The 18,242-nt window shown below is 43.1% G+C and overlaps 1 protein-coding gene across 4 annotated transcripts in view; it reads left to right on the top strand.

Moving 5' to 3' along the window:
* NALCN (sodium leak channel, non-selective) overlaps nucleotides 1-18,242 on the top strand; it is an 871,910-nt gene that overhangs the window by 762,339 nt on the left and 91,329 nt on the right. For all 4 annotated transcript variants that reach the window (XM_073569511.1, XM_073569510.1, XM_073569508.1 and 1 more), the window contains 3 exons: nucleotides 1,888-2,055; nucleotides 4,617-4,721; nucleotides 5,627-5,733. In XM_073569511.1, coding sequence (XP_073425612.1) covers nucleotides 1,888-2,055; nucleotides 4,617-4,721; nucleotides 5,627-5,733 — 380 coding nt within the window. The remainder of the gene's footprint in view (nucleotides 1-1,887; nucleotides 2,056-4,616; nucleotides 4,722-5,626; nucleotides 5,734-18,242) is intronic.

Genomic DNA, 18,242 nt, shown 5'->3' with positions numbered 1-18,242 from the left:
GGGAAAAACACGCTGCAAAAAAAAGCAAGTGTGAAAGTAGCCTTAGCCATTCGTTATCCCTAACAGTCATATATTTGTCATGATCGGTAACTGATCCTTCCTATTCTGGCAATGAAATTTTTGTTTCACTCTTTCTTATTGTAATTGTGACGCTGGTCACTACTCGTGGACAAGCCGTAAAGCAGGGTAGTCAAACGATCCGGGGTCAGATACCAAGAGAGCATGTTGTAAACTAATGGGAAAAACAAAGTCATAGTCAGATCATGGTCCAAGGTCATGGATAGACTAAGGGTACTGTCACACTTAGCGATGCACCAGCGATCCCGACCAGTGATATGACGCGGTCAGAATCGCTGGTGCATCGCTAAGTGGTCACTAGTGAGCTGCCACACAGGCAGATCTCACCAGCGACATCGCAGGGGTCTGGGGTCGCTACTTACCTGTCAGACGAGGCGATCCTGACGTCCTCCCGCCCGCATCCACGCGTCGCTCGTCTCCACAGCAGGAAGCCCAGCAGGAAGATGACGACGAGAAACGGTCCAGGACGTTCTTGCGCGATCAGCGATAACCAGCGGGGGAGCGGTCGGAGGTAAGTATCAGACATAGCGATATCGCTATAACATCACAAAAACCAGTGACATTATAGTGATATTGCTAGCGATATCGCTTAGTGTGACAGGCCCTTAACTGCATGTCGGAAAGTACAGACGTCATAACTACAGTCGTAGCGGAGATATTTGAGAAACACCCATGGTACTAGAAAACTGACCCTGCAGCTGGGACTGTGAAGATTCTAGCTTCTGGTGCTCCCTTGCTCACATGAAAAACACAACATGAATTAAAATTAACTTTTATTTAATAAGATTAAAAGGACTAACAGCAAAAATGAAAAAGGCAAACATCGCACATAAAGGAGTACACTCTAGGTTGACCCTATAGATATAAAGCCTCCCCTTTCACCTGCCTACCAGCGGAGGTTGACACCCTATAAATTAATGCAAATGGCGCCCCTGCTCCTTGGCGACTGTCCCTTTCTGCCCTGAAAGGACCTAAATATGTGATAATGTCAAACACACACAGCCACTAGATAATGGATGCCCATCAGGCTAACCACCATATAAACCAGGGCTGAAAAAACACACTTCGTGCAGCATGAGATGATTACCCTTGCAATGCAGCCTGTGCAAAGATGATGGTAAGAATAGTCAACCTAGATACTTCCCAATGATGTAAAGAGTTAAAAATATAGATAAATTAGAAATAGAAAAACCCTAACACTTTCACTAGACTGTCTGCTAATAACTAGACACTGGACATGTTTTGGCTTTTTTTTATTTACCCCAAATTCTTATTTTAATTTGCAACTTTTTGTAGTCTATTTTATTTTATTTTATATAATATGTCTGTGATTTTTTTTAATGATTTTTTTTTAAAATTGTTTTTTTTTTATTTTCGCCATTGTGACCTCATTTTTTGTGTTCCTGATGAGTGTGGTCAATTTATCAATTGAAACTTTTTAAAAAGCCATAAAATTTTTGGACAGATTTTCTTCAGTCCTCACCTCCCTTCCCCAGAATGGTTTTATGTATGCCTGAAATTTTTGCATAAATGTTACATTTTTTCTCTAAAAAAGCACATGAACAATGTACACTATTTTGAAGATTCTGAGACAAAAACATTAATGAAATAATTAAAAAGAAAAAAACAAGTATAGTGACTAAAAAAAACCCCGGCACAAGGTCTCTGATTTTGTAGATTTTCACTGATGTAGTGGTTATCTTAGCAATAGTTGTCACAATACTTATTTGAAATGCCTCAATCTTACTGTTCTTCTCTGATGCATTGTTTGAGTATAGTAGCAATAATATATCTTAATGTGATTTTCAGGTCAGCTTGATCTTTCTGTGCTGGATGCCATACAACGTTCCAGCTAAATCTGGGACTCAGCTTTTAATGGTATTGCGTTGCTTGAGACCTCTCCGCATATTCAAGCTTGTTCCTCAAATGAGAAAAGTAGTGCGTGAACTTTTCAGCGGGTTTAAAGAAATATTTCTGGTATGTACAAAGCATATATAGACATCTTGTTTTATTCAGAAATAGGGTATAAATATACCGTGTTAAAGCTTGTTCACAGCTAGACTGCTTTACATACATTGAAATACTGCAGTTCTAAAATATTGAATTTCTGCTGATTTTTTTTTGGTCAGTTATACAGTACAGCAACATAGAACAAGATGTCTTTTTTTATCGGGTTGTGCCTGCCACATGATAGATTACCCCGTGATTGGCTCTTTTGTACATAACAGCAGCATGTAACTTTTCTCTTTCTCTTCTCTACCCCTTATAAAATGTCATGTGCACAAGAAGGCTTGCACAAGAAAATTGTCTGTCCGGTACAATATTGATTCTTACAGTGGAAGCACAGCCATGAAATGGCAGACCAGATAGACTACAGTATATTAAGTTTTAATGGGTTTCTCTGAGATTTACCCATTCAGCACAGTGGGTCCATCAATATGCCAAGTGTCAGACCCTCACAAAAGCATGACTTATATTTTATCCTTATAAAAGGTCACCAATGTTAAAGTGAACCGATCCACAGACAATATGTATATGGCATTGGCTGTATGATCTGTTCTGTCCTCACTAAATGAAGTAGAATTCATGTAGCTATACAGGCAGCTAAACCGCTATACTGGGGTCCAATAAGGAGACTGTGTTTTATTGAATGTGATGGTATGTTGGCGCGGTGAAACTATAAACAAAACATATATGCATACAATCAATACTGGGTTTATCAAGGATTCAAATATACATAATACATCATCTGCACTAATAGCTAACCAGGGGAGAACTAACTAAGCAGGCTAGTATGAGACAGGAATTGGATACAGGAAACATAAATACATACCAGCGATGCTGTCACAAGGGGAGAAGAGAAATGAGATGCTTCCTGAATGCAGGCAGAAGGAAAATGGTGGACTGGAGGGAAAATGTGGGCTGAACTAGCCATAATCCTCTGCAAAAGATTACCAGGATGCATTGCAACCTTACCAGAATGCACTGCAAATGGAGTGAAATAGCAAAGTGAAAGTAAAACACACAATAACACTGCGGTTATGAGTCTGGTCACTAGATGGAGCCAGAAAACACTGTAAACATCAACAAGCAGATAATCAGAGATTATAAATTTAATGTCGGAGACAGAACATGATCTCTGCCAGGAACATTTGATTCTCTGCTTCCTTTAAAGCTGCCAGGCACAGAGGCTCTCGTTAAGCCTGACAAAACTGATAAAACTCCTAAAATCGATATTGTAGCCCAATAATTTTGCTTTGCCCTTAAAGCACCATTCCAGTGTGTTTTTTTTATTGCAGCGCTGTAGTGCTGCAACTAGTCTAAGTTTCCTGTTCCTGGACTTATACATAACAGCTGTCATCTTCAACTGTTCCCAGTGCCACTACAGTCTCCAGCAGTGTGTGAACTGCCAGTTTACTCCAGTGTTTGCTAGAGTGAACCGGAGGTCACTTTTTAATGTAAGTCTATGAAAGCTTTGTTCTGGCTCTCATAGACTTGCATTGAGAGCTTGTGACCATAAATTCTGACTTCCATGCAGTCAGAAATTGCGGTCACACAATGATGGTGCGGCACCAGAGTAGTGCCATGAAGCTGGTAAGTATAAGACTAGGGTCAGCGAACTTACATTAGTAGCACCATTCCAGTTCTGCAATAGAAAAAAATGCTGGAATGGTGCTTTAAAGAATATGGACATCTTTGGGGTAGGCAAATTTTTTTTACTTAAAAGGAACCAGTCAGCATGTTTTTACTTGTGTATGTTTTCTTACACTTGATTTCTCAGACTACTACAAAGTAGGTATCATTTCATTGAGGGGCAAGCACCCAAGTCTACTACTTCTGTGTGTTGAAAAACATGCTCAAGTTCCTTTCAGATGTATCCATTTATGGCTAAAAAGCATTCTTGTGATAGGGATTTTCTTTGTTTGCTTTCAGCAGTTTCTATGTGCCACAGTACATAGCTAGTGTAGTGACTGACGCCAGTCACTACTCACGGACAAGCCGTGAGGCTGGGCAGTCAAGAGGTCCGAGGTCAAAAGCTATAACGTCATACGTCATAGACAGAGAGGTGAGACAAAGGTGTAGTCAGGTAACAGTCCAAGGTCAGAATTCCAAGAAGGCAGTGGAGGAGTTTAACACTGAACATATCCGACTGTTGATCCTTTTGTTCTCCCTGAAATAAGCTACTGCCAGATGTTCTGGCAGCGGCTCTTTTATAGAGACCATAGGAACGCTCAACACTGAGAGATCCTGTGTGTGGGAGAGACGGCTGAGATAACTTCTGGCTGAATGATCAACTAAACCATGCTTCGGCCAGTAGCCATATAAGTATGTTGTAACTCCTTTACCTGTGTTTTTCCTGAGCTCCGCTGCGTTGATTTACGTGTTGAAAATTAGGGTCACAAATCATTTAAGAGAAGCCCAAAAAAAAGGCAAAAATTATTCTTAGCCCAAAATACTTGAATCACGATATGTGTCCATATCCATTTAACCTAATTTAAGCCATATAATTTCCTAGTGTTATGTTTGTGTACTTTCAGGTATCCATTCTCCTGCTAACATTGATGCTAGTGTTTGCCAGTTTTGGTGTCCAGCTTTTTGCGGGAAAGCTTGCAAAATGTAACGATCCAACTATTGAAACCCGAGTAAGTTATATAATGCCTATATTATCATAGCTTTGTGGTACTTAAAAGAAAACAAATATAGACTTTTAAATATAGTGTTGTGCTTTAAAAAGGCATCAAGGTAATTTCTGGCTTAGGTAAGGCATGAATGAATAAATTGTATTGTAATCAACATTACATATTACATAGGAAAATTGTTGCATACAGTAACTGCAAAAAACATAATCTCTTGTTTGCCATATTCTCTAGTACTCAGGAGCTCATAGAACAGCTGTTACATTACACCTGGAAAATGGGAAATATTATTGCAGAACTGCATGCAAAACTACTCATGTATGAAAATAGATAGGAGTCCAGGTGATCTAAAGAAGGAATTTATCAATATGTGCAGTTAGGCAGGTAATCACCTATAAAGTGCAACATTTTACAACATTGCCTGGAATATAACTTTATGGCTCATAAAATATGAAAGCACCATTCAAACCTTTTTTTATTTCAGCGCTGGAGTGGTGTCACTAATGTAAGTCCCTACCCTTAGTATTATATCCACCAGCCGCTGCCTTCAGCTGTTCCTAGCGCCGCTCCAATCCCGATCCGCTATCTTGTGATCGCAACTTCTGATTGACCGGACGTGTGAGATAGCGGTTACAAGCCCTCATTGTAAGTCTATGAAAGACGATTTCTGGTTCTCATAGACTTACATTGAGAAGTGACCACTGGAGCAATCCGGAACATCACGACCTGCAGAAGACGACCAGAACGGCACCGATAATAGAAGACAGCAGCTAGTAAGTATCAGACTAAGGGCAGGGACCTTAATTTAGTGACACCTTTCCTGCAGTAAAATAAATAAAAACGCTGGAGTGGTTCTTTAAAGAAAAATAAATCCCACTACGACTTACAATGTATATGATCTTTCTAACTAGGAAAAATGCCATGGCATATTTAGGATTAATGTCAGTGTGTCGAAAAATCTCAACCTAAAGTTAAAACCAGGAGAAAAGAAGCCAGGATTTTGGGTTCCACGAGTTTGGTAAGTACCCTGGAAATGTTCTTAGTTTTTACATATAAAGAAAGAGAGAAGAGTTGTTTCTAAAACCATTACATGTTTTTCTTTACTTACATGTATGCTGCACATGCAGTATATACATATATACATAAAAACAAACTGAATGCACAATGAGTACTAACTATAGACTACCAATAATGGAAGCCTGTTGTCTGTAATCTGAGGTCTTTGTAAAAGTGGGAATTATGAATTGCTAGCTCAGGCTTTGTACACAAACAGTTACAGATATAGCAAGTTTTCCTTAACACAGATAACTAAGCACTGCAATATCACAGCAAGTTTAATGTATAATTTGACACTGATCAATAGCTTGTTCAATGTTAAGTTCTTCTTAATCATTTTAAGTGGTCTAAGGGGGAACAATTCTCCTTGTGTAGAGTGCAAAGCCTGTGTAAGTGTACTTTCAGGCTAGGCAATGCTCCTCTGGGAATTTAAATACACAAATTACCTCTTTAGAAAGGAAGTGGACTTGATCTATTGTGCCACCTATTATATGTAGTTATCTTTAAAAGTCACTATCAACCCTTTAACAAGTCTTGCCAAATGAGTTAGGATAAGGTAAAACCCTTAAGGCCCTTTCCCACATAGCGAGAACGCTAGGAGGTCGCTGAAGCGTCACCGATTTAGTGACGCAACAGCGATCTCGCTAGCTATCTCGCTATATGTGACACGCAGTGTCAACCAGGCCCCCGCTGCGATCTCGCTGATCGTGCTCGAATGACCTGGACCATTTTCTGATCGCTGGTGTCCCGCTGGCCAGCGCGCATCGCAGTGTTTGACGCCAACAAGCGACCTCGTTAGCGACGCAGAACGCATGGACGCAGGCGGGAGTCATCTGAATAGCTGCTGTGTGACAAGATACCAATGACCGCCGAGGTCATTATACGGATTGCTGGATCACTGCTGCGTCGGTGAGTATATCTGTCTGTTTGACAGCTCACTAGCAACCATTTAGCGACGCACCAGCAATCCTTACCAGGTCGTATCATTGTCGGGATCGCTGGTGCATCGCTAAGTGTGACGGTACCCTTAGTAAAAGGAGTATATATTAGATGATTCTCAGGCAGCCAAATCAGACCTCCTGCTTAGCACTGATGAGATGCAAACACCCAAAAACACATTATGTTTTTGGCTTCTTATCCAAAGTCATATGGAAAGGCTCCTTAAAGTGTTAAGATTGGCTTTTGGGATTGCTACATCCAATAGGTGGCGCTAGAGTTCAAGTCCTCTTCTTCGAAGAGCATATTTGCATATTGCTCCTTTTAAGTGATATAATGTTCTGTGACACGTTTATTGGTTTAAGGTAGAAAAAAATACAAGTCCATTGAGTTCAACCTATACCCTAATATATTTATCCTGAGGAAGACAAAAAAAATGAGGCAGATGTTAATATCCCCATATTATGGGAAAATTTCTTCCAAACTAATACATGGCAATCAGACTGATTCCTTGGATCAACTTCTCTTCACAGAATTTAGTACCTATAACCTGTAATCTGTAACCTGTTTACCAATAAAGTCATCCAGGTCCTCCTTGAACTTGTTTAGTGAATCAATTGTAGTAATCACAGGTATGCGGGATGCAGTGACGAGGCGGGGTGACTGGAGGAACTTTAAGAGGCAACTTTTATATATATATGCCTATAGGGGCTATCTTGAGCAACCAAACAAGTTAACAGCAGTTATCCTCGCAGGGATCAACACAAGAATACACTGGTAACACAAACACGACTAACCCGGCAAAGACCAGTCGCTATAGGGCTGCGGTATGGTCAATTACGGGTCCAGAATGTTAACTACAACGTGTCACTTATCCTCTCTGACCTCTGGCAGAGTGTTGGTCGATGATGCTTTGGCGTATCAGCCGCTGGGCCCAGCCGATGAGGATTTGGCGGAGACTTCTGGCGTTCCTACGCCCAGGCAAAGTGGGGGCACAGCAGGCCCCTGAAGAGTTCCTCTGCATCGCACCTCCCGGCGGAGGTGGGACAGCGTTGCCTGGGATCCGGACGGCATAGGCCGTAGCCGCGGGCCGGAGCCGAGCTGCGGGGGCTGCAGGCGGCAGCAGACAGGCCGCAACCGTGGGCTGGAGTGGAGCGGCGGCTGCCGTGGGCGGGAGCGGTCGGGCCGCACCCGTGGGGTGTAGTCGGGCGGCAGCTGCCTCGGTCGGGCCGCTCCCGCGGGGTGGAGTCGGGCGGTGGCAGTCGCGGGTGGACGTGGACAGGCCACACCCACGGGGCGGAGCTGGGCGGTGTCTCTTCGTTGGATGGCTCTGTGGCGTCTCCCTTCTGTTAGTGGTGAGTCTCCCTTCAGTCTCTCCCGTCGCTGCTCTGCTATCCTTGCTCTGGTTCTGGTTCTCGTTCTGGCTCTCTGGTGCGCTCTAGCTTCCTCTCTTCTCCTCTCCTGCTGCATCGACTGACTCCTGCTGGTGTCCTCAGCCCCTTTTATAGTAGCTCCTCCCCCAACCTCTCTAGAAGTCTCTGCGGTCCGTCCCCCAGTTGTGTCCCCCGGAAACAGTCTCCCTAGGAACCTTGGTGACGGCCCCCTTGGTTCCGGCCCGGATACACAGCGGGGACTCCTCCTACACAATCATTACAGCATCATGTGGCAGAGAGTTTAAAAATCTGATAGTGATGATTAAACCTCCTTTTCGCTACACATAAAGGATGCCCCATTGTCATTATTGTAGGCCAAGGTGTAAGATTTTTAAAAATATTTCTGTACTGTCCATTCAAATATTTGTACATTGTAATAAGAGAACCCTAAATTCTTTGTTCTTCAAAACTAAATAAATCCAAGTTTGGTAGCCTGTCTTGATATTGCAGTCCGCACAGTCCCTTTATAACCTTAACTTGCTCTTTTTTTTTCATTTGCTCTAGTTCAGCTATATTCTTTTTCCACTGGAACTCAAAATTGTACAGAGTATTCTAAAGGTCCCGTTACACTTAGCAACGCACCAGCGATCCCGACAACGATACGACCTGGTAAGGATCGCTGGTGTGTCGCTAAATGATCGCTAGTAAGCTGCCAAACAGGCAGATCTCTTCAGCGACGCAGCAACCATCCAGCAATCCTCGGCGGTCGTTGGTCCCTTGTCACACAGCAGCGTTTCTAAACGATTCCAGCCTGTGTCCTGAGTTCTGCGTCGCTGAAGAGATCGCTCATCTGCTTCAGACACAGCGATGTGCGCTGGCCAGTGCGGACTCCGACAATGAAAAAATGGCCCAGGCCTTTTGCGCACAATCAGCGATATCCACCGAGGTGGGGCGGTCGCCGCTGCGTGTCACACATAGCGAGATCGCTGGTGAGATCACTGTTGCGTCACAAAATCGGTGACGCTTCAGCGACCTCGCTAGCGATCTCACTATATGAGAAAGGGGCTTTAGGGTCAGTTTAGATAAATTGACCAGCAGCAGTAAATGACCACCGTTCTGCAAATATTTACTGATGGGCAGTTGTTTGAAGGTCAGTTTACAGAAGCAGATCTTGCCAAACAATACACATAGGATGTCTGGTACTTCTGTCAGAGGCAGCAGGCTCAAAATGGCTCCCATATACAGACTTTGAGCAAGACACTCTGGCAGATACCAGTGGAACCCTAGACTTAAACCTTTAAACCCCTGTACAGGAATCTGGTCTAATAATGAGGTCCAGTGGATTGCTTCCATGGAAGGGCTGCTGTCTAGGGAAGTGAGACAGTGGAAAGAGAATGGCCTGATAGATGGGATAAAGCCCGGAGGTCGGTGTAGGGACAAAATTGTAAAGTGGAGAATAGTCAATAAATTACCCAAGGTCAAAATCAAGAATATCCACTGAGCACACAAGTTCACAGAAACTGGACAGAATATAACTGGCAGTGGACAGTAGCATTTCAGGAGCCTAAATAGCATGCAGCCCCACTCATGCCACACAGAAGGGAGCAAGCATTGACAAGTTAACTCTCGATCTCCCAGTCTGAACAGAACTACAAGTCCCAGAGGACACAGAACTAGAGCTGTCACCTGCAACGAGAGCACGGCACTGCCCAGCAATAGAAGAATCATAGAATCATAGAATCGTAGAGTTGGAAGGGACCTCCTGGGCCATCTGGTCCAACCCCCTGCTCAAAGCAGGATTCGCTAAATCATCCCAGTCAGATGTCTGTCCAGCCTCTGTTTGAAGACTTCCATTGAAGGAGAACTCACCACTTCTCGTGGCAGCCTGTTCCACTCATTGATCACTCTAACTGTCAAAAAGTTTTTTCTAATATCTAATCTGTGTCTCTTCCCATTCAGTTTCATCCCATTGCTTCTAGTCTTTCCTTGTGCAAATGAGAATAAAGTTGATCCTTCTACAATGTGACATCCCTTTAGATATTTGTAGACAGCTATTAAGTCTCCTCTCAGTCTTCTCTTTTGCAAACTAAACATTCCCAAATCCTGCAACCTTTCCTCATAAGACAGGGTTTGCAGGATTTGTCAGAAGAAACAGGAAGGGCATGTGGATCGCCTGTCAGGGCAGTGGGGATGCTCAGTACCAGGCCACTTCTTAAAGGGGAAGTGTCACAGCAAGCAGTGACCGTTCCGTGGCCCTGGGTGTCCAATAAAAGGGATAGTGAAAAAAAGGGATAATAAAGTTTGTAATAAAGTGTTTGTGATGCCACCTGTGATATTCGGTCAGGGGACCGACGCTGCTATGCAGGTCCTCTGGGATGGTGACAAGGCAACAGAGATGGTTGAGCTCTCCACAGGTAGAGCTGTATCCCAGGGCAGTTTGGGTGTAGATGTTAAAGATGAGGATGGTGAGTGTGGTGCAGGGCAATGCAGGTACAGTCCGGGGCTCAGATTACAGATGGTTCTGGAGCCGGTCAGCCTGGAAGCAATTTGGGAATTTCCTTAATCAGGTGGGATGTGAGGCCTTTTTTCTAGCTCTGTTCTCTGAGGTACTTGCTGGATGTGAGGCCTTTTTTCTAGCTCTGTTCTCTGAGGTACTTGCTGCTGTAAACTCTATTCAAGTCCCTCTTTCTGTCTGATGCTTTGGTAGAACTCCACTCGCAAGACAGGCAGCTGGAGCCTGCTCCAGGGGTCGCTCCTGTCTGGCGTCTCCGGCTCACATATTCTGCTGTGTCGTCGAGTATCAGTAGGGGACAAAGAATCTGCGGTCTTCTGCCTTCCAGATTCTGCTGTCAGGGCTTTAGTACCCACACAGCCTCAGGCTCCGGTGCCCGGTCACTTGCGATCAAGCCTGGGGTGAGCTCAGATGGAGCTCTTATCCCCAGCTCATCTCCACACATCCTCTCTCAACCTTGTTCAGGCTCTAACTCTCTCCACTAACTTCCTCCTCCTGACCAGAGAGAGAAGCTCCCCTGAAGTCGGGTTTAGAGCTCCCCCTGCTGGCTTGGAGCAGGAACTGTGTTGTATGCTGGAACTACCTGGTAAGGGGATTCCTTCTTTGCTTCCAGGCATGACATCAATCCCCCTGGAGGGAGCCAAGGCCATTGTGGCAACCGAACTCCTGGGTTGTCACACATGCACCAATGCAGATGTCACACTGTCATTGTTCTCAGCAGAGTCCTGTTTACATAAGATAATACTCTCCTACTTTTATAAGAATGCCCATTAATGATAATCTATCAGTCTAAATTAATCTAAGGTGTGTATAACCTATACAAGACACTAAGCAAGCATAAATTTGCAAAAATACAAAAAAAAGATGTATTAGTAATTTAGAATGTACTAAATCACAACAATGTACAAATGCAGATGATGAAACCATGCAGGCAGCATATGCCCAAATGCAAACCCATACACAGCTAATCTGACTCCAGGATTGTATAAAGGGCAAGTATAACTTCTAGTGCTAATAGTTTATAATAGTGAACAATAAAGCCAAATAACATTTATGCAATTATATATTTACAAATACAAACATATAAATATAGATGAAATCAGGAAAGCTGTTGTTTGTAACACTGGTGTAGGTAGGGTTTTGGTTCAGGAGGGGTAAAACTTCTGAGTGGGCCCCTAGGCAAGTAACCCTGATTACAACTATGGTGGCACACCCTAATAGTGGATGTAGGAGAACCTCAGCAGATAACAGCTCTGTTACTCAAAATAATCTCTATACAAAGACCAACATTGATATTACTGCCATATAGTGACCATATAGTGGTAAATACCAGTGCTGCAGAATATTTAGGGGATTACAGTACAGTTATATATAGTGACTTACAGAGGACGTTCTTTCTGATGGAATCGTTGAATTTTCCCGTCTTTTCCATCTGGCCCAGACCGACATGACAACTTCTTCTAGCCAGGACTTGGTTGCAGAGATTACAACAAAGTCACATTTGACTTCTCACATTTCCAGAACGGACCCATCTATTCGCCAACCTGCACAAACTCCTTATCCTGCTGATACCCTAATGCTGAGTCACTGCTGCCATATATGTCCCTATTACTGTAACTTCTGTGTGGTACTTTGTGCTCTCCAGATGTTAAAACAAACCTCTAGAATATATTAATGCCCATTGCAAGTGCTCTAGAAAAGAGAGCCCACATTTTGCCTTCTAGAACCTAATAATTCCCTCTGTGTGCCTCTTTGACAGTCACAATAGCCTGAGTTCCCCTATAAAAATAAGTACCCCCTTAATATTTAATAATGTCTCATGTCTCCCCTCTACACAGTATGATGCTCTCTTATACACAGTATAGTGCCACCCACACAGTATACTGACCATTTAGTAGCTCTCAAATTGTTTGATGGCTCCAATACTGTATGATGGCCCTGCACTGTACAAATACCCCACATTAATGCCATCACTATATGATAGCCCCATCACTGTAATCCTCACACTGTATGATGCCCCTCATTGTAATGCCCACACTGTATGATGGCCCCCTCACTGTATGATGGCCCTCTAAATAGCCTAAATATAGTATAATGCACCCCATAGTCCTCCACATAGTATACTGTAGTCTTCATAGGCCTCTATATAGCCAAATGCACTCCCCATAAACCTCTATATTTTATAATTCACTCCCTAAAGGCCTATATATATATAGTATAATGCACCCCCCATAGGCCTATGTGTAGTATAATTATTATATATAGTACCTCTCTCACCTCTCCTCATTCCCCCCTGCATCGAGTGTCCACACATCTCAGCACAGTGGGCAACATGTAGTTACCTCATCGGGCCCACTGTCCGTGTCTGCGTCAGTGACGTCAGACGCAGAGCGGGAATGATGGGAGAGGGAACATGATGATCCCTCTCTCATCGTGGCTTTCAACTGTAATACAGCCAGCCAATACAGTTGAACTTGCGATGAAGGCCCCCACACATGAGCCCTATAGCGGCCAGGTGGCAGTGCAGGGAGATTGAATCTCCGTGCTCTGTCATAGAGTTTAGCTGTATGGCTCGCCGATACAGTTAACAGTTACGTAGCTCCGGATGGGCCCTCAGAGTGGACCCCTCTGCCTTCCGGCAGCTACACTGCAGGTTTGTAGGCAAAACCATGTTTTTGCTATAAACATCTATGCCTTTTAATGCATTGCATGATATTATTTGCCATGGCAGCTGCTGCCTGACGCTGGTCATTAATCACTTAACCCCCAGAGGAATTTCGCTTTTTGCGTTTTCATTTTTCGCTCCCCTTCTTCCCAGAGCCATAACTTTTTTATTTTTCCATCAATGTGGCCATTTGAGGGTTTGTTTTCTGCAGAACGAGTTGTACTTTTGAACAACACCATTGGTTTTACCATGTCGTGTACTTGAAAACGGGAAAAAAATTCCAAGTGCGGTGAAATTGCAAAAAAAGTGCAATCCCACACTTGTTTTTTGTTTGGCTTTTTTACTAGGTTAATTAAATGCTAAAACTGACCTGCCATTATGATTCTCCAGGTCATTATAAATTCATAGACACCAAACATGTCTAGGTTCTTTTTTATCTAAGTGGTGAAAAAAAATTCCAAACTTTTTTAAAAAATTGCGCCATTTTCTGATACCCGTAGCGTCTACATTTTTCATGATCTTGGGTTGGATGAGGGCTATTTTTTGTGTTCAGAGCTGACGTTTTTAATGATACCATTTTGGTGCAGATACGATCTTTTGACCGCCCGTTATTGCATTTTAATGCAATTTCGCGGTGACCACAAAAAATGTAATTCTGGCATTTTGACTTTTTTTCTCTCTACGTCGTTTATCAATCAGGTTAATATTTTTTTATTTATAGATTGGGTGATTCTGAACACGGCGATACCAAATATGTGTATGTTTGATTTTTTTTCTATTGTTTTATTTTGAAGGGGGCGATTTGAACTTTCACAATTTTTTTTATATTTTTAAAAGCTTTTTTTAACTTTTGGAATGCTTCAATAGTCTCCATGTGAGACTAGAAGCTGCCATAACCTGATCGGCTCTGCTACATACAGGCGATGATCACATCGCCTGTATGTAGTAGAATAACTCACTTGCTATGCTCACAGCAAGCTGCCAGTGACAACCATAGAGGTCTCCAGGAGACCTCCGGCTTGTCATACGCTTGTTAAATGCCACTGTCAGAGTTTGACAGCGGCATTTAACGGGTTAATAGCCGTGGGTGGATCGTGACTCCACCTGCGGCTATTCCTGGCACATGCCAGCAGTTCAAAACAGCTGACATGTCCCAGGAAAGATGTGGGCTCAATGCCGGAGCCCACATCAAAGGGAGGTAGGCCGACATCAGCGTAAATGTACGCCTGATGTCAGAAAGGGGTTAAAGTTGAGTTTGTTATCCACCTACACACCCAATTGTTTTTCAGTTTTACCAGTATTTTACTATTTGGTACGTTTTTCCTCAACCCAAATGCATGACCTAACATTTATCTACTTTAAACTTTGACTGGCATTTCTCTGTCCAAGCCTCCTACTTACCTAAATCCATCTGTATTATTAAATTATCCATTTTTATGTTGATTACTTTCCAGAGCATAGCAGCTTTTGAAATTCAAGTCTATATGTCCTCAACAATGTCAATAAATCTGTTAAAATCAATTAATATGTTTATAAAAAAGCGCAATACTGACTGACCCCTGTGCTACACTACTTTTGTGACCCAATCCAAGTGTGTTCGATTAGTAATCATTCATTGTTTTCTATCAATGAACCAGTTGTTAACCCAATTACACATATTTTTGCCTAGCTCCATTATTCTCATTTTATGTACCAACCATTAATGTGCACCATATCGAATGCCCTTGAAAAGTATGGATAGAGTCATGGCCTTACCCTGTACCAAACTGGAACTTAACTCCTCATAGAAGTTGACTAGATTAGTTTGACAGGACCGATACCTCATAAACCCATGTTAATGCTGGGTAACCATACAATAATTTTTATTTATATAGCGCACCATATTCCGCAGCGCTTTACAGTTTAACAGTTTCAAAACACAAGTCATAAGTAACAACTTTAACAATACAATAATTAAAGCAAAATTAGATGACCCTGCTCGTGAGAGTTTACAATCTACAATGAGGTGGAGGAGATACAAAGTACAGGTGTGTATTTACAATGGTGTATTTACAATAATGGTCCAGCCATCTTGAGGGAGTGAGGGATGGATGGAGATAGTGAATGGGCTACTCATGCACACTTACACATAGAATGATTTTGATTAGTGAACGTGATAGGCTGCTCTGAACAAATGTGTTTTGAGACAGCGCCTAAAACTATGCAAATTGTGGATAGTCCTAATTTCTTGGGGTAGAGCATTCCAGAGGATTGGCACAGCGCGGGAGAAGTCTTGGAGTCGGGAGTGGGAGGTACGGATTAGTGCAGAGGTTAGTCGAAAGTCGTCTTGGAGTCAGGAGTGGGAGGTACGGATTAGTGCAGAGGTTAGTCGAAAGTCGTTTGCAGAGTGCAGCGGTCGGTTAGGCCGATAGACAGAAATGAGGGAGGAGATGTAGGGGGGTGCTGCACTGTGGAGAGCTTTGTGGGTGAGAACAAGTACTTTGAATTGGATCCTATAATGAATGGGCAGCCAGTGTAAGGACTGGCGAAGAGCGGACGCTCTGGAGTTTATTTTGATAAACTCCAGTATAGTATAATGGTGTTCTTTGCAGCTTTCTGCCTCTGCTATGCCTGAGAAAGGGCAACGATCACTTCTTCAGGAACAGTGACCCCTTGGCTTGTTCTGCACATTCATGCAATGTAAGCCAGGAGTCACTCACAGTTACTGAAGAAATGATCACTGCACGTTCTTAGTCATAGTGCAGGCTGAAAGCTGTGTAGAAAAGCACTGTCTGCCTGCATCATCAGCTCAAAACGGGACTCCACACCTGACAACCTGCTGTTAGTACACCAGTGTCTGACTGGGCCCATGTGAAGAGTATGCACTCCTTGGCCTGAACTTCAGATATCATCTACGCATGCTCAACCAAAGCAGGAGGAGCCTGATAGTAGACTAAATTGTGTGGTAGAAGCAAGTAGGGAGGCCAGAGATCAGTCTGCCTAATGTAGCTAAATCTGAAAAAGAATTGTGATGCATTTTTGGAAATAAAATTCTATTTGAAAGGTTTGTTGTATATCCAATATATTTTACATAGAAAATATCCAATCCTATCTGTTACTCCATGTCAGTATCCATTCTGTTTGAAAATTCAGAACCTGTGCAGTCTGAACAGAGTCCATATTCTGTCTTGCCAAGTTACTCCAAGTCCTGTTCATGTCAGCTCTACTGCCTTTGGGAACAGCATCTGCAGTACCGGGGATTGCCTAGGAGCGTTAGCTGGCAGCTACCTGCATCTTAAACCTGATTCTACCCTCAGGAACTACAGTGAACACCAGGTAGCCGCATAGCTATGCCCCTTGCTAGGTAAATGGCACAATGGGTCCACCAACCACGTGTGCCACCTGCGGGCGTGACAATATGCTTATAATCTAAAGGTACTTACCTCACAAATTGGCCAATATGTTTGTTACTACCTGCCAAGATAAGACAACCTTTTTCTATTAGGACCCTAGACTATACTTATCCAACAGGCCTCTTCCAGGCTACAAGTCTATAATTTAAAGGGGGAGTAGGATCCAGTACTAATTAAAAGCAGCCCCACAGAGGCATGTTTGATAAGTATTAGGCCGGGATCACACATGCGAGAAGTACAGCAAAGTCTCGCATGTTAATATCCGGCACTGTCGCCGGCACTCGGGAGTGGAGTGTGCGGCTCCATGTATTGCTATGCGGCCGCACACTGCGATCCGAGTGCTGGCGGCAGTGCAGGGTATTAACATGCGAGACTCGGCCGTGTTTCTCGCATGTGTGATCCCGGCCTTAGGTTTAGGGTCCTGTTATGAATGAGTCACCGGAGGAGGAAAAAACAAAAACACAAGCTAAGTCCAGAAAACCGGAGAGGTTGGTAGCTAGCGGATTGCAGACCCCTGATCCTATTCACCACAACTAACAGTAGCCGTGGGGGGTTCCTACGGTGCCCTAGACCCCTCGTCACAGCCGGAGAGCTAAATAAGCCTAAAGAAAGAAAGGGGAAATCTAAACTGCCCCAGAGCAGACCCCAAAGCAATAGACAGCCCCCAACATGTATTGTCGGTGAAAAACAGATGAAAACACAAACACAGAAAGAAAGACAGGCTGAGCAAATGATGGGGCCCAACTAACTAGATAGGAAAGGACAGAAAAGATGTTGGCTGCAATCACGCAAAAAACCCTGCCAAAAATAATGTCCAACACGTCTGATAGAAAAGGTCCTGAAGTCACTAGACTTCAAAATCATTATATCAGCACTCAGGTATATTCTGAAGACAAAGCAAAAGAGATCAACTGATCAGAGACAAAAATGGAGTTCAGCCCGTCCCAACCAGGGAAGGCTGAACACAAACACTAAGTAAACAGACAAAATCTCATGGAAAAATAGCAGAGCAAAAACTTAGCTTTTAGTAGACAGGAACTAAACTGGATGCCAGAGCTCAGAGCAGCAAGGATCACCAGCAACTTTGCAGGGCGTCGGCTGCCTTATATCCACTCAGAAATTCTGGATGTCCAATCACACTCCACCTGTTCAGATGACAGGTTCTTCCCATCCAGATCAATTTCACTACCTCCTTTCACCAGCAGAGGGAGTTCATCAGACATCAGAGGTGAAGGAGAAAATGAACTCATAACAGGGTCCTACACAGATAGGTTGCTTTGTTGTGGATGGTGGGCACAACTAAATTGGCCAATTTGCGCTCTGAAAACCTTAATTGTATAAGTATATTCTATTTAGCAGTAATGAAGTTTAAATTCCATGTATTACATTTTTGCACACTTAGCTTATACAGAGGCTGTTGTATTCTTTGATTTGTCTATTATGCAGTCATAGTAGCTTCCACATATTTGACCTTTGTATATTCTGTTAGGAGGTGCTGGTCAGTTTTTGTTTTAAGCTTTTTTGTTACTTTTAATAAACCTATTGTCTAAAAAAGCGAGCCATGTTTTGTGATACTTGTAATTATTTTTGAGC

Source organism: Dendrobates tinctorius, unplaced genomic scaffold, assembly GCF_039654945.1.
Source record: "Dendrobates tinctorius isolate UK_male_01 unplaced genomic scaffold, ASM3965494v1 ptg000026l, whole genome shotgun sequence".
Classification (NCBI taxonomy): Eukaryota; Metazoa; Chordata; class Amphibia; order Anura; family Dendrobatidae; genus Dendrobates; species Dendrobates tinctorius.
Note: the sequence above shows the minus strand (reverse complement) of the source record. Positions and strands in the feature narration are given on the sequence as shown.